We start from the raw sequence: 16,727 nt of genomic DNA, 5'->3' as shown, positions 1-16,727 counted from the left end.
AAAATCTCTCAAAAAAGTAGGATTTGGCCCCAGTGTGCTTCATACCTTTTGCTAAGTGGCTCCAGGCCTGGCAATAGAAGCAGCTGGCCCTGATTCATAGTTTGGCCTCACCTGGGTACTTCCAAGCTCAGCACCAAGTAACAGTCCTCTGTAGATCACTTTGTAGCTCATGTCGGGCAGCCCTGGGTAGAACACTTGTGGCAACTGACCTTGGCCTGCACCTCCAGAGAGGCCCCAGAGCCAGTGCTTCTAGTGGACAGCTTCAGACCATGTCAGAGCATCACTACCCAACCACCTCACAAGTGATACTCTTAAGGAGTAGACTCAGTGGGCATTAGAGCCAGGCTGAAGTAAATCCTGCTCTCTGGTGGACCCCTTCCCAGCTGATCCTCCATGATGGATGGTGGTTGCAGCCCGTCTTTGCAGCTGATCAGCCTGGGGGTAAATCCCTCCCATTGATATGCCAAACACAATCAAGGCTAACTACAGCAGGAGGATGTACTCAGGCCACACAGGGTGTGGTGCACCAAGTTAACCAGCTTGGGTGATCGGGAAGCTATTCCACTGGACTCCACAGAACACTTAACTATGTTAGGCCACTCTGCCAATCCTGAGAGACATAGCAGCTCTACCTAATAAATGTAAACAAACACAAGAAGGCGGCCAAAAACATGGAGACAAAGAAACATGCATCAAATAAAATAACAGAACAAAACTCCAGAAAAAGAACTAAGCAAAATGGAGACAAACAATTTACTAGATGCAGAGCTCAAAACACTGGTTATGGGGATGCTCTATGAACTCAGTGAGAACTTCAACAGCATAAAAAAGGACTAGACAGAAATGAAGGATAACTAATTGAAGTGAAGACTAATTTACAGGATAGCAACAGTAGAGTAGATGAAGCTGAGAAACAACTCAGTGATTTAGAATATAAGGGGGCAAAAACATCCCCCCAAAAAACCCCAAAACCCTAACCAGAATAGCAAAAAGAAGAGAGTCCAAAAAAATGAGGATGGTGTTAAGAGGCCTCTGGGACAACCTCACACATACTAACATTCACATCATGGGGATGCCAGAAGGAGAAGAGAGGGAACAAGGAATTGAAAACCTAAGAGAAAAAAAAAATATTGACAGAAAACTTTCCTAACCTGGTGAAGAGAATAGACATGCATGTGCAGGAAGCACAAAGAGTTCCAAACAAGATGAACCCAAAGAGGCCCATAATAAGACACATCATAATTAAAATGCCACAGAATAAAGAATCTTTAAATAAACAATAGAAAAGCAGTTAGTTATTAACCAGGGAGCTCCTATAAGACTGTCAGCTGATTTCTCAACAGAAATTTTGCAGGCCAGAAGAGATTGGCAAGAAATAGTCGAAGTGATGAAAAGCAAGGACCTATAACCTAGATTACTTTACCCAGCAAAGCTTATCATTCAGAATAAAAGGACAGATAAAGAGCTTCCCAGACAAGAAAAAGCCAAAGGGAGAGTTAATCACCATCAAACCAGTGTTGCATGAAATGCGAAAGGATCTTCTTTAAAGAAGGAAAAAAAAAGATAGAACAATGAAATGGCAATAAATACATATCAAGAATTGAGTCTAAAAAATAAATGAGCAAGCACAAACAAAAAAACAGACTCAGAGAACATTTTGATGGTGGCCAGATAGGAGGGGTGTTGGGGATATGAGTGAAAAAGGTGAAGGGGATTAATTACAAATTGGCTATTACTGAATAGTCATGGGAATATAAAATATAGTATAGGAAATAGTAATTTTCTAATAACTGTTTGGTATCCAGTGGCTGTGAGATTTATCAAGATGGTCACTTAGTAACTTAATAATGTCTAATCACTGGGGTATACACCTGAAACTAATAATGTACATAAGTAATTGAAAAATGAAAATGATTTAAAAATGGTAAAAATTTTATCATGGGAAAATTTATACATGAAAGTACAGAAAGGAATATAATGAACCTTCAGGTACCCTACAGAGTTTCGGAAATTATTACCTATAACCAACTTTGTTTTATCTGATTCTCTCTACCCATCTTCCCCCCCAATTATTTCAAAGTAAATTCCGAGATATTATTTTACCGACACATACTTTATCATTTAAAGATAAGGACTTTCAAAAACATAAATGTATTTTAAATATATCACACCTAAATACAGCATGCAGTTTCTTAATATTATCTGAAATCTATGCAGTGCTCAAATTAACCCAAAAGTTAGTTAATCTGTTTGAATCTTGATTAATCTTGAACATCTACTCATTGGATTTGGTTGATGTTTCTTCTGTCTCTTGATCTATAGGTTCTTTTCTTTGTGTATATTATTTCTTCTTGTCTTTAAAATTTTGCTTATTTTTCTTGTTAAATGTTTCATATTCTGTATTTTGATAATTGCATTCTTGTGTCATTTAACATGATTCTCTACTTTCTATATTTGTTTTGAGGGTACTTGAAAAATGATAGTTCAATCTAGAAGTCTGATTAGATGTGTGTACAAATAAATTTTTTTTTGCCAAGAATAAAAAAGTGGATATTCATGGAGTAATGGAATGATTAACAAAATATTGGTGGTAATTTTTATGTTATAATTAAGGATAATTCCCAGCTCTTGAATAGTTTCCTTGCTCTTCATTTCAGATTGAGATTTACGGAGAAATACCTTTGACTGGGGCATGGTAAAAGGAGGAGAGGACAAGTTTAGTTTTTCCCAAGTTGTGTTTTAGGTATCTGAGAGACATCTGATAAATTTTTAGACAAATAGTTGGCCTTTGGAGCTCAGAAGCAAGTCCACAAAGACTAGTGTAATGACCTTTCATTTAAAGTTACAATTTTTAACATTTTGACATGTTTCCATTATATATTTTGAAAATACAGTGAGCCATCTGAAAATATGTTGTAGGAATAATTTTATTTGTAAATATTTATATATTCACCTTTTAAGAATGATCTGTAGTTTGGTTATCACAACTAAGAAATGCTGTCCTCATCAAATATCTACTAATGATGCAGTATTCCTTGGGTTTTTATTTTTTGGTAGTTTTATTTATTTTGATGTTAATAATATTTGTGTTTTATTTTTGTTTTATAGTGGCCAATTCGCCATGGTATAGTTGAAGATTGGGATTTGATGGAAAGGTTTATGGAACAAGTGATCTTTAAATATTTAAGGGCAGAACCTGAAGACCATTATTTTCTCTTGGTAAGTACATACTGTAATTTCACTGAAGAAACTTGAAGAAACTAAATGAAAATGTTCTCATCACATCTCTATTTTCATCAGGGCATATGTTATTGCTTATTAAATTGTCATATGTCTAACAGACTTTGTTAGAAAGCTCTATCATCTTTATGACCCTCCAGTTCTAGGTTCCATTAGACCAGTAAAATGTTGAAGCACCAAAGTTTATGCACTGAATGAGTGCCTAAACAAGTGCCTTAAACATTAATTATCTTTTGATAATGAATATGTGATCTTTTCGATAGGAATAATAAGATTCAGAAAAAAGTCTGATAATCTACTTCCCTTTTTTATTGCTAGTCTGATTATTTTATTTGTAATTCTTCATAACAAAAATATAATCAACTTCATTTTTAAATCTTTTTCTTCCTTTACCAAGGTAGTGCATGCTCATAGCTTAGAAAAATCAAATCATATGGGATTTAAAACACAAAAAAATTAGCTCTCTCCTTTTTTACCTCTCCCAACCCTTGATTTGTATTCCCCAGAGGCAAACATTAAACAATGTTTTTTCTATTTTTGTTTTGTAAATATCAGACACTCTTTACTACCTAGTGAAAATGATGATATTTTGTTTTTCTTTTATTTCCCCTCTCTTAACATAAAATCTGTTTCTTCTCCCTCTCCTCTCAGTATAGTTATATCATAGATTTTGGTTAAATATCATAGATATTGGTTAAATTAGATATTTAGATAGATATTGGTTAGATATTGGTTAAATATCATAGATATATCATAGATTTGGTTAAATCAATGTTTTACATTTTGTTATAGTGATTTGTGAATACAGGCATACTTTGGAATATAGCAGGTTCGGTTCCAGACCAGTGCAGTAAAATGAGTAATAATCTTCTTGTTGGTTGAAGTCTTAATTTATTAAAAAACCACAATACAATATCTAAAGTGCAATAAAATGCAGTGCACTAAAAGGTATGCCTGTATTGTTTATGGCTGGACCATAAACATAAAGTTGAAAGAACTTTACAATGAATAGCCATATACTCACTACCTAGGCTCAACAATTAATTTTACTATAATTGATTATGACATCTATTGGGTTATCCATTCATTATTCCATCTTATTTTTTTAATCACTTCAAAATGAGTCTCAGATGGAGTCGTTTCACCCCTAAATAGTTTAGCATTACCATCAACTAGAATTCATTATTTGTGTACATTTTTTGTTTTATATAGAATATACATGCTGTAAAATGTAAACATTTTAACCCTGCCATTCTGTGGGTTTTGAGTAGACAGGAGTTGGCAAACTTTCTCTAAAGGAACAGAGAGCAAATATTTTTGGCTTTGTAAGCCATAGAGTCTCTGTTGCAGCTACTCAGTTCTGCTGTTGTGAGCAGGAAAGTAGCCACAGACAATACTGAAATGAATGGGTATGGCTGTATTGCAGTAAAATCGTATTTATGAAAATGAGATTGGGCTGAATTTGGCGTACAAGATGCATGATGTAGTTTGCCCATCCCCTGATTTTGACATATGTATACATCTGTGTAACCTAAACTTTTACAGAGATCTGGAACATTATTTTCTCATGTCTTTTTCTGGTTAATCACTGCTCCCATGCTGTAGAGGCAACTGATGCTCTGATTTTTTCAGCATAGATTCATGCTTACATTTGAGATTCATAAAATGAAATCATACATGATGTGCTCTTTCATAAAACTTCAGTCATTATAATCTTGAGAGTTATCCATGTTGTTGAGGGTACCAGTAGTGTGTTGCTTTTTGTTGCTGGGTTGAATTCTGTGATATGAATATGCCTTACTGATGTATTTTCTGTTGATGATCACTTGTGCTGTTTCCAGTTTTTGACTATTAAGAATATTTTGGCTATTGTGAACATTCTTATATAGAATTTTTTGTGGGTTTGTGATTTCATTTCTTATGTGTAAATACCTAGATATGGAATTGCTTTGTCATAGGGTAGGTGAGTAATAGGTTTTATAGACTTCCAGAATTTTTTCTAAGGGGTTGGACCTTTTTGCACACCTACCAACAGTTAGCGATTTGTTTGCTGTATATTCTGTTCAGCATTTGGTATGTCAGTCTTTCTAGTTTTAGCCGTTTTAGTGGGTAAGATTTCTCATTTTGCTTTTAATTTGCATATTCCTGATAATTAATGACATTGAGTACTTTTTAATGTACTTACTAGCTATTTGTATGTTTTTCTTATGAAGTCTCTGACTATATTTTACATGCTACTTCTGTTTGTCTTGGAGTTTATAATTTACTTGTCTTGGCTTTTTAGTTTGCTTAATTTTGTGTGTATTGCTAAATATCTTTATACTGTTGAGTATGGTTCTAAAACTCTCTTAAATTAAGTTCAAACCAGGCAGTGTAGCTATTACAGGTTTTACATATAGAAAAAGTCTACTCCTTTTTTTTGAAAACTTTGTCTATAGTGTCTTTTAAAATTGAAAAAAGATTTAATATGTAATGAATTCAAACATTATAATTTTTGTCATTTTCTTCTCAAAAGAATCAGTGACTGCAAGTTTGAGAAGATAATTCTCCATTAAATGTAAAAGTTTTGCTTTTCAAGTTTAGATACTTGTGATAACAAAAAGGATTGAGTTGTCATCAGACTCATAAGAATAAGAGGTTTTACCCAATTTCAAACTTTAGTAATTTAAATGAATTAAATGATCATGAGGCATAGGCATATCATGAAGTTCAGGATTGCCGGTGCTGTTTCCTAGGTCCTTTTTTCCTCATACTTAATCCTAAGTGATTTATGCAGCCCCATAACTTAAACTGAAGAGAACTTTGTAAACATCTTCATTTTATACTCACTTAACAGTAATGTAACTTCATTAACATTTTCCAGGAAGCTGTACCATAAATTTGTGAAATCTGGGCTTATTTACTATAATTGTAGACAGACCAGGTACATCCTGCTATACACATTGCATAGATAAGGATGCTTCCACTAGCAAATACCATTGATAAGTTTGCCTGAAGGTCTGTAATTACTATGTTTACAAGGTGATTTGACTGGGTCTCCTCCCTCTTTTCCTCCTTTTTTTTCTCAATGTTTAGTTCTTATGACCGTTGTGAGATAGTAATAGTTTCTTTTTTTATGTGAATAACTACATTATTTTCTCATGTATAAATTTGTTTGAACTCTCTGTATTTTTCTTTGGTCTATGTGTCTGTCTTTATTTCTAAGTTTAATGCCTTTTAAACACAGTGTTTGAAATAAAAATTTTAATTTAAAATTATAAAGTTATAAAAATAATCTTATATTGTTTACTTAAAATGTCATTCAATTTATTAGACTGAACCTCCTCTGAATACTCCAGAAAACAGGGAATATACTGCTGAAATAATGTTTGAGTCCTTCAATGTTCCAGGCTTGTACATTGCTGTGCAGGTAAGCAAGTTCAGAAATTAAGATATGCTTGACTTTTAAATTTTAATCTGGCTTAATAATTCACTTTTTAAAAATATATGTAAATATATATACACATATACACACACATTTTTTTATACTTACGTGTATATGTGTGTGTATAAAGTAACCTCAAAGCAAATTATAATTCTTTCTTGAATCGATAATTTAGAAATCATATTGTAGGAAATTGAGTTATCTCATCAACGAGAAGTGTTAAAGTTAATGGTGTTTGATTAATTCAAGGTGTTTTATAGAACAGGAAAAAAGGGAACTAATATTTATTATTTACTTCATGTCAAAAACTTTATATGCATTTATTTATCCTTACAACATTTGTTGTGTCCTTTTTTAATAGTCTATTTTCACTGATTTATTGTTAGGCATATTTGACCACCTGTGCTTTGTGCCTCTTTGTATCCTGTATATCATAAATCCTTGTAATAGTCTATTGCACTTAGTTTGTATATAATCTTCAGCTTCTGTTGCACCCTCAGTATTGGAACTCACCTCTTATTTTCTTTAAACCCATAGGAATTACGATACCTCATAAATGTTTAATGAGTATATAAACTATTACATAGTTCTGTTAGCCGACAATGATTGTGGTATATTCCTGTGTTAGAATTGGAGGTTGGCCTGGACATCTTTCTAGGTCCCTTTCAGGTATTAATATTGCAAGTAGATAAAATCCATTTTAGCTTTTTAAAAAATTATTAGTCATATATTTTGTTTGAGGCTTAGATTGCATGAAATTTAGATTTTTTAAAATGAACTAGCTGTGTTAATTTCTTAATTTGCAAACGCCTTTTTAGAAGAATTACATTTTATTGCCCGTGCCACAGTTCTTCACAGAAAAATGTTATCAACTTTGTTTCTTAATTAAATCATAGTATTTAGAAGTGTACCAGGGCTTTTCTGTGGGTAAATAGATATATATCCCTAAATACATGTTACTTAGAAAATTTGGAGATAATTTTTTAATAATGATACTTGTTTGTGGCTATCTGTGTATTGAATAAGTCATATGATTGGGTAGTTGGTTGTGTGCATCTAGTACTTCGTTGTTTGTAACAGGCTATCCCATAGAAACATAGTTTAAGTTTTGGCAATCTTAGTAATTTACAATTTCATGTTAGCCTTGGCTTTAAGAGCAAAATGGCCTTCACTAAAATATAGAGTTTATAAATATGTCTATAAAAGCAAACATAAGCCTGTAGTTTGTCGTAATAAAATGTAGGATGTAAAAAATTTGATTGCATAGTGTTAATTTTGCTTATTTTCTTTCCAGACACACTACATTTAAAGTTGAATAATGTACTTGAGTAAAATATTTTTTAACTCGCTTTGTTTTTACTTTTTACCTGTATTATTTCTTTTTATTCAAGGCCGTTCTTGCCTTAGCTGCATCCTGGACCTCTAGACAAGTAGGAGAACGGACATTAACCGGTACAGTAATAGACAGTGGAGACGGTGTCACTCATGTCATTCCTGTGGTAAGGATATTTTAAAATTACTGAACAAGACATCAGATAACACATTTGGAAAAGTTAAAGTATGAATTAGTACCACTTTCTAAAAACTTTAAATAGTACACTTTAAAAATTGCTGTTTTTGGCCATTTGTTCAGCTGTAGCTGTATTTTGCTTAAAGTATTGTTAAAAGTTTTATAAACAAATTCTAAAATATTTCTTTTGTTACAGTTTTGCACTGCTGCTAGAAAATAATTAGGAAATTATTAGAAATAGTTTCTAATTCATAATTAGAAACTGATGAATTGGAGTATCTGGAATGGAAATACTCTGCCCTGTTTTCTTAAACATGGACTTCTGTTTTCCAGTTTGATATGTGTTTGTGTCTGTTAGCCAGTTGATAGTCTTTCTCATCCTTAATTAACAATTTCACACTGATGTGTACATTAACTAAATGACACTTATGAGCATATGACCATTAATGACTTTTATGGAACTGTTTTTTTTTTTTTTGAATAAAAAACATAAGATAACATTGTGCTTTATGATTTGAATTTTAGTAAAGGATATTAAGAAAAATGCATCGAATTGGGCTGTTATCCGAGTTAGCATTTTTCTGCCAAGGCCTCTGTGCTTCTAATCTTAATGACATATTAACTTTTATTGTGCCTCATAGATTCAGAATGACTGCTCAGATTTGTACTGATTATTATTTTCTTGCTTTCTTTTGAAATAATGAATTTTTTACTTTTAAAGATTTTATTTATTTTTAGAGATGGGGGAGGGAGGGAGAAAGGGAGAGACACATGAATGTGTGGTTGCCTCTCGTGCCCCCTACTGCGGACCTGGCCCACAACCTAGGCATGTGCCCTGACTGGGAATGGAACCAGTGACCCTTTGGTTCCCAGGCCCATGCTCAATCCACTGAGCTACATCAATCAGGGTGAAATAATGGATTATTTTAATAGTTCTATTTTATCTTCTTTATTGACTTGTTAGCTATGCTGTCATTTTTTTAAATGTCATTTGCTAGTTTCTTGGGATTGTTGCTCTAGGGCTTATAAATAGTAAACATCTTTAATTTACCATAGTCTAACTCAAAATAATATTCTAACATTCATAACTCTTCTAGTCTATATTGTCATCATCACTTGTTTACTTCTACATGTTATTACTCAACAGTTCATATTAATTTGTTTCATTATAAATAGTATGTTAGTTTTGCTAGGGCAGCCACAACAGAGTACCACAGACTGAGAAGCTTAAACAATAGAAAATTAATTTTTTCACAGATATTGAAACTAAAAGGTTTGAGGTCAAGTTCTTGGAAGGGTTGACTCCCTAAAACTTCTCTCTTTGATTTATAAACCTTGTGTTTGTGTCCCAGTCTCAGATTAGAGCCCACTCTAATTACCTCATTTTAACTTAATTACCTCTTCAAATGCCCTTATCTCCAAATGCAGTCACATTCCGATATTAGGGACTAGCACTTCAGTATAAGAATTTTGGGAGGGATAGGTCACAAATCAGCTCAGAACAAAAAGTTGTCTTCAGAAGAGATTTTGAAAAACACATAGAATTCTTTTATATTTACATAAAATTTTTAGTATTCTTTATTCCTTCATGAATGTCTGTATTTTCATCTAGCATCATTTCATTCTGTCTGAATGATGGCTTTTAATGTTTTTTTATAATGCTGATCTACTGACTGAATTCTTTCAACTTCCTTACATCTGTTGAAAAAATCTTTTTTTATTCTTTGCCTTTATTTTTGACAGATTATTTTATATGGTGTAGAATTTTAGGTTGACAGTTTTCTTCTTCGCTGCATTTTAAAGATGTAACTCTAGTGTCTTCTGACTTAGTTTCTGAAACTGTCTGCTGTGATTCCAGTGTTCATTCCTTTGAAAGTAATGTCTTGTCTGGCTGCTCTCAGATTATCTCTTTACATATTCTGAGTTCACTAGATGTCAGCCATTTGATTAGGATGGTACCTAAATGTTTACTTCATTTCTTCTTAATTGAGCTACTTGGATCTATGGGTGTGTGGTTTTCATCGTATCTGGAAAGTTTTTGTTCACTATTCACATATCTGCTCTGTCCCTTGTTTACTTCCTTATCACATAGTTAACTGATTCATTTTTTCTAACCGTTTTTTTCCCTGTACTATTTTGGATAGTTTCTGTTTCTGTTTTCAAGTTCTCTGTTTTACTTATTGTTTAATCTGCTGTAATTACATTTAATGTATTTTTAATATCAGATCATTTATTTTTGTCCTTAGAAGTTCTGTTTGGGTGTTTTTGTAGCTTCCGTTTCTCTCTCATGTTTCCATTGATCTTCTTGATCATGTGGAGTATATTAGGTGTTTTAATGTCCTTGTCTACTAATTCTATATCTTCGACAACATTTCTGTTTATCTATTGATTGATTTTTCTCCTGGTCAGGGGTTGTATTTTCCTTGTTTCTTTCTTAAAATTTTTGATTGGGTACTATATATTCACATTGTTAGGTCCTTGATGTTTGGGCTCCTTTAAATGTATAGTTATTTTTTTTTTATGATGGGTGTAGGTGAAGCTGACCCCTTCATTACCTCCTTTTTTATTCTGGCTACTTTGCACTGTTACTACTATAGGAAACAAAATATATTGTCATGGCAAACGAATTGCTCCCCAAGAGGAAAACTCCAGGCAACAGAGATGAGATAGTCCTGACAGCTCTGCCTCATGGCCAAGGCCCCTGCAAAAGCTAGAAGTGGACAGGTCCTCTCAAGTACCTCCTGACACCCAGGGAGGGTCCTGCCCAGAATGGTAACACAAGGACACAGGATCCCTGAAGGGTGACTGGTATCAAGACAACACCCCACCTTCTGAGCATCGCAGCCTAGTCTGTGGGTTTCAGACTCAGGGTCCAGGTGATTGTCAACACTGCCATTTGTGACCTGTGGCAGAAATGATCAGTCCATGGCAGGAAGTGGGGGCAGCAGTTCCCACTCTGGTGCCGTGCTGCAGAACGGCAGGTGGCAGGGGGGCCTGGAGGAAGCCGCCATCTTAACATGGGAGAGGCTGCCATGCCTTCTCTTCACAGTGTAGCTCTTGGAAAAAAATCCCTCATTGACCATCAAGTTGAAAAACAGATCCTTCTCCTCATGCCAAAATCTATAGTACACCTGGTCCTCTGGGCCATCCATAACCTTTTTCCTCCTGATGCTGTGGAAGGGATGGTACAAGCCGTATGACAGAAAATGACCATGGGCATTTACTTGGATGGGTGCCACCATGTGATATTCTGGCAGGGCCTTGATGAAATGCTCTTGCCTCCTGTCTAGGAAGTGCACCTGGCCGGGCTGTGGGCGTCTGCCATAGCACAGGCCCCCAAGGGTCAGGAGCTGAGCCACCACCTAGAAGTTTGCAAGCCAGCTCACCTGGGCACTGGGCACATTGTTGGGGAGAAGAAAAGTCACCAGGTTTTAGCTCTCAACTAGACACTGAGTCCTCACCTGTAGCCAAGTGGGGAGATGCTGGGGTACATGGTCTAGGAGTAGGGCAGAGTGGTGGCCTCCTTTAAGTATTTTTAAAGTTTTTTAGTTCTGGCCAAGATGGAGGCATAGGTAGAAACACTTCACTTCACTGCACAACCAAAAGAAGGATAGCAACCCATTTAAAAATAAAAAAAACAACCAGAACTGCCAGAAAATCACAACTACATGGAAGTCCAACAACAAAGCAGTTAAAGAACATTCATCCAGAGTGTTAGGAGGGAGCGGAGACAGCAGCTTAGCAAGGACACTGGCAAGGTGGTGGCTGGCAATCCAGTGGGGAGTGGTGAGGGGGTGCTGATGGGCAGGACTTCTCGCATTCATATACAGATAAGCCAGGAGGAGCAACTGGGGAGTGAGACAAACTGTGCAACCCAAGGTTCCAGTGTGGGGAAATCAAAAGCATCAAAACCTTTGGTTTAAAAAAACTTATGGGCATTATGGCAGTGGGAGAAACTCCCCATCTCACAGGAGTCCTTTGGAGAGGTCCACAGGATCCTAGAACATCCACAAGCCCAACCCCTTGCGAATAAGCACCTGAAAGTTTACAGTTCGCTTGTGGGAAGCGAGAGAAGTAACAGAAAGTGGGGTGAGAGCTGAGCAAGCTGGCAAGCAGTATTGTTCCCTTTCTAACCCCTCCCCCACATAGAGCACCACAACACAGTACAGAGGGTTGCCCTGCCCCTTACAACATAACAGGTATTATGAGACAAAGAAATATGGCCTAAATGAAAAAACAGATCAAAGATCCAGAAAAAGAACTAAATGATGAAGAGAGCCAATTTATCAGATGGAGAGTTCAAAACACTGGTAATTAGGATGCTCACAGAAATGACTAAGTTCAGTGGCAAAACAAAGGAAGAAATTAAGGCTCTACAAAGTGAAATAAAGGAAAATATATGGGGAACCAACAGTGAAGGGAAGGAAACAGGGACTCAAATCAACAGTTTGGACCAAAAAGAAGAAATAAACATTCAACTGAAACAGAATGAAGAAATAAGAATTTAAAAAAATGAAGAGAGGCTTAGGAACCTCTGGGATAACTTTAAATAAAACATTCCAAAATCTGAATTACAGGGGTGTCAGAAGAGGAAGAGAAAGCAGTTGAAACTTACTTCAGTATAACCTAAGATATTTAAAAATCATCTCATCTGAAGTCTGCTATGTAAACTATTTAATATCTCTGAAAATCATTATTTCTGTTATTGACCCATTTTAGTCTTGGTTATAAACTATTTATCAGTGGCAGATTATGTGTAAGTTGTTGGCAATTCTTGTTACCTGTACAGTATTATGAATTGTGTGATAAGGAAACGATGAGGAATACAGTTGAGAAATAAAGACTGCAAGAATTATCCTGAGGTAAAACAGTAATTAAGATACAGATACACTAACTCGAGGTATTGGTCTTTAATAGCTAATTATTTAGGTTATATTAATTATGAAGACACAGTAAATTTGATACTTTTTTCCCTCCTTTGTAGGCTGAAGGGTATGTGATTGGCAGCTGTATTAAGCACATTCCCATCGCAGGACGAGATATAACATACTTTATTCAGCAGTTGCTGAGAGACCGAGAAGTAGGAATCCCTCCAGAGCAGTCCTTGGAAACTGCTAAGGCAGTAAAGGTAAAGAGAGATGAGAGTATAACTGAGTTAGAAATCAGAATCACATTTATAATGTTAACATGAAAAATTCTTAAGAACAGTACTAAAATAACTTGTTAACCAGTTACAAATCATTATTCTTAATTATATATTTGTTATTTTTGTGTTTCTTTATAAGGAAATTTTGGGGGATTATCAAACCAGTGCCTATTCTCTTCCCATTTCAATGTTTGAGAGGACTTAGCATATAAGAACATTTCTGCCAGTTGACTAACATATTTTGGTGATTATTTCCTTTTATAAAATAAATTAGTTTACTTCAGAGTTCTCAATCTCAATTTCTTCACTGAGTTTATTAATTTTAATTGTTTTCTGTTAACACAGTGTTTTTGATGTGATTGTTTTGGCTGTAGAATAGTTGACTCAAGTGTTAATGACAAATAGAAAAATGTGAGGGCTTGTGTGCAAGTTATTTTAATAATTTATATGCTACATAAGTCTTATATCACTGTTTCATACAAACTGTCAAAATACTTAGCCTTGCTTTTTAGATTTATGATTTGTCAGCATACCTGAAAAATTTCAGTGGGTCTGTCACATGTTTTAAATATAAGGAAAACTTTCCTGACAAAAAAAACTTCATTAATTTATTTATCTTTGCGTGATTATAGGGTTTTTCTCACTCTAAAGCATAGGTGGTGAACACTGGTCCATGGGCCAGATCCGGCCCTCCACCTTGTTTTATCCAGCTGGCACCTTGTTTCTACCCGGTGGCAGTGCCGGGCTCTCACTTAACTGTTAAGGAGTAGTTACATTTATACAGTCCTAAAATTACATTTGGCCCTTTGAAGGCAACCGTGAGACTGATGTAGCCCCTGGTGAAAACGAGTTTGATAACCCCTGCTTTAAAGGTTAGAGATGAAAATGAATTTGCTACTTCCTAAGTAGTAAAGGAATTACCAAATGACTGCCAAAAGTCACCCCAAGTTGGTGGCATCAGTACTAAATACGTAAAAAATTAACATGAACACTATTGTTTTAACATCTTTGGGAAATACATGGAGTTTAGGGAAAAAAAAACCAAAGATTTAAATCTAGAGAATACTGATCCTCAGTCTGAATGCATTTTAAGGATCATTATTTCTATGTAATTTCTACTTCCATGATTTAGAGAAAGAGGACCTAATATGACATAACCATCTTTTGTTTTCTTATATTCTTTTATGTCCTTTGATTATCAATAATAATGTTTGCATCTATCTTGGATACAATCTTGATGTGTAAAAATATGTGAAATGTATATTTTTTTTGTAAAGAAATAATGAGATTGGTAGTCAAGAGTCAAAAAAATTGCAAATAGAATGTTATAACCCATACCATTTTTGAATTGCATTTTAGATGATAACTTTTACTTGGGACATACGACCAAATATACAGTAATCCAGTCTTGCAGGTGATATAGAGTGAGAAAGAATAGTTTATATTTTTAGCCTTCTTTCTTTTGCTTATTTAGTTAGACCATAGTCAGTTTTGTTTCTGAGAGGTAATAAGGATATATATAATTTGTGTGGATTAATCAATTATTATTCTTCAATTCTTGTGTACTTTATACTCTCTCCTTTCTAGAATATAGACTCAATTACTGAAACAGTATAAAATGTTGGATGACATTAATGAATGTTTTCATGAAATAACATTGAAATAGTAGAACTTGACTGTTTAATTTATCAGTATTATATGTAGGAAATGAGTTGTCTATTTGTATTACATATACATTGATATCCCAACAAAATTTTCTTTAACTTAAAGACAAATACCATATAATCTCACCCTTAACAGGAAGCTAAACAATAAAACAAACAAGCAGGCAGAATAAAAACAAAGACACTGAAATAGAGAACAAGGGGACAGTGACCAGAGGGGAGAGGGAAGAGAATTTAAGGGGGAAAAAGGGGAGGGATTTGGAGGAACAAGTATGAAGGACACAGGGATGAGGACTGGGGGGGAAGGAAATGGGAGGGAGGGGGGAGCACGGGGCGGGGGGGCTGGGGTGGGAGAAATAGTAAAAAAAAATGTACTTGAAAAATAACTAAATAAAATAAAATATATAATAATTTCCTAGTTTTATTTTCTGCAGATTTTTTTGTTTCTAGTTTATTGAAACTATGCCTTTTTTTTTTAAACCGTTCCTGATATAAGAGGAAGAAAATTACCTGTTTTTTTTTTGTTTTGTTTTGTTTTAGGAGCGCTATAGTTATGTCTGCCCAGATTTAGTAAAAGAATTTAACAAGTATGATACAGATGGTTCAAAGTGGATTAAACAGTATACTGGAATCAATGCTATCTCAAAGAAAGAATTTTCCATTGATGTTGGTTATGAGAGATTCTTGGGTCCTGAGATCTTCTTTCATCCAGAGGTAATTTTTTTAGATGGAATTGTTTAAAAATATTAGTCAACTATAAGATTATTCATGGAGAGTTAATCTCAGGAACTTTCTACTGTATACTAAAATGCTATAATAAGTTATATTTTTCAAGAAAGAGCCCTGGCTGGTGTAGCTCAGTGGATTGAGTGCAGGTCTGCGAGCCAAAGGATTGCTGGTTCGATTCCCAGTCAGGGAACATGCCCAGGTTGTGGGCCAGGTACACAATTGGGGGGCACGCGAGAGGCAACACATTGATGGTTCTCTTTCTTTTTCTCCTTCTCTTTCCCTGTTTCTGAAAAATAAATAAAAATCTAAAAAAAAATTTTTAAAGTAAAAATATTTTTTAAAAAAGAAAAAAATAACATGTTAAGACAGGCTAAACATTTACTATTTTTTATATATTTAGAAAAATAAAACTTAATATTTGTGGCTGTTTTAGGGTCATGGAAAGCGGGGAGCCCTTAAAATTTGATGATTATTTAAACAAAATGTAAAATGACCATTGTAAAAGAGCCTTCAATTGACATAAAAGTGTAAATTATTAGCAAAATAGTCTTCTGTCTCTATAAAATGTTAGTAACGTACAGGCTGTATTAAATTAATGAAAAACATGTGCTTTTCATAATGACAGGTTCTTATAACTTATTAGAAATTTTACTTTACTAGTAGAATTACTAATGTTAAATGCCTGCTTTTAATTTATTCATGTAGCAAATAGTGAGTGAATATGATTGCCATGGTCTCAGTTTAAGCAGTGAATGTTCAGAAACTTTGTCTTGCTCTTATCCAGCTTTAAAGAATAAGAGATGAATATCCAGACAGGTGTAGTTGCCTTAATGGATGCATGTATCAGGTGAGGGAATAGAAGCAAAGAGCATCTAAGTTTGCTTGGGAGAACCAAAGAAACTTTCTAGAGATAACAGTTGAACTGAGACTTAAAGATGAATGGGTATTTCTTAGGCAGGTATGTTAAGGGAATATCTGTCTGTCAGAGAAGCTATCTACCCAGATATCTTTCTG

General features: G+C 34.5%; 1 protein-coding gene and 1 pseudogene across 1 annotated transcript in view; one reads left to right on the top strand and one right to left on the bottom strand.

The window, feature by feature from the left end:
* ACTR3 (actin related protein 3) overlaps positions 1 to 16,727 on the top strand; it is a 58,432-nt gene that overhangs the window by 33,394 nt on the left and 8,311 nt on the right. The window contains exons 4-8 of the mRNA XM_037144069.2: positions 3,109 to 3,219; positions 6,554 to 6,649; positions 8,056 to 8,163; positions 13,159 to 13,302; positions 15,525 to 15,698. Coding sequence (XP_036999964.1) covers positions 3,109 to 3,219; positions 6,554 to 6,649; positions 8,056 to 8,163; positions 13,159 to 13,302; positions 15,525 to 15,698 — 633 coding nt within the window. The remainder of the gene's footprint in view (positions 1 to 3,108; positions 3,220 to 6,553; positions 6,650 to 8,055; positions 8,164 to 13,158; positions 13,303 to 15,524; positions 15,699 to 16,727) is intronic.
* On the bottom strand, positions 11,058 to 11,584 carry LOC119048447 (A disintegrin and metalloproteinase with thrombospondin motifs 12-like; annotated as a pseudogene).

Source organism: Artibeus jamaicensis, unplaced genomic scaffold (assembly GCF_021234435.1).
Source record: "Artibeus jamaicensis isolate MK-2021 breed Jamaican fruit bat unplaced genomic scaffold, CSHL_Jam_final contig_1404, whole genome shotgun sequence".
NCBI classification, from domain to species: Eukaryota; Metazoa; Chordata; class Mammalia; order Chiroptera; family Phyllostomidae; genus Artibeus; species Artibeus jamaicensis.
Note: the sequence above shows the minus strand (reverse complement) of the source record. Positions and strands in the feature narration are given on the sequence as shown.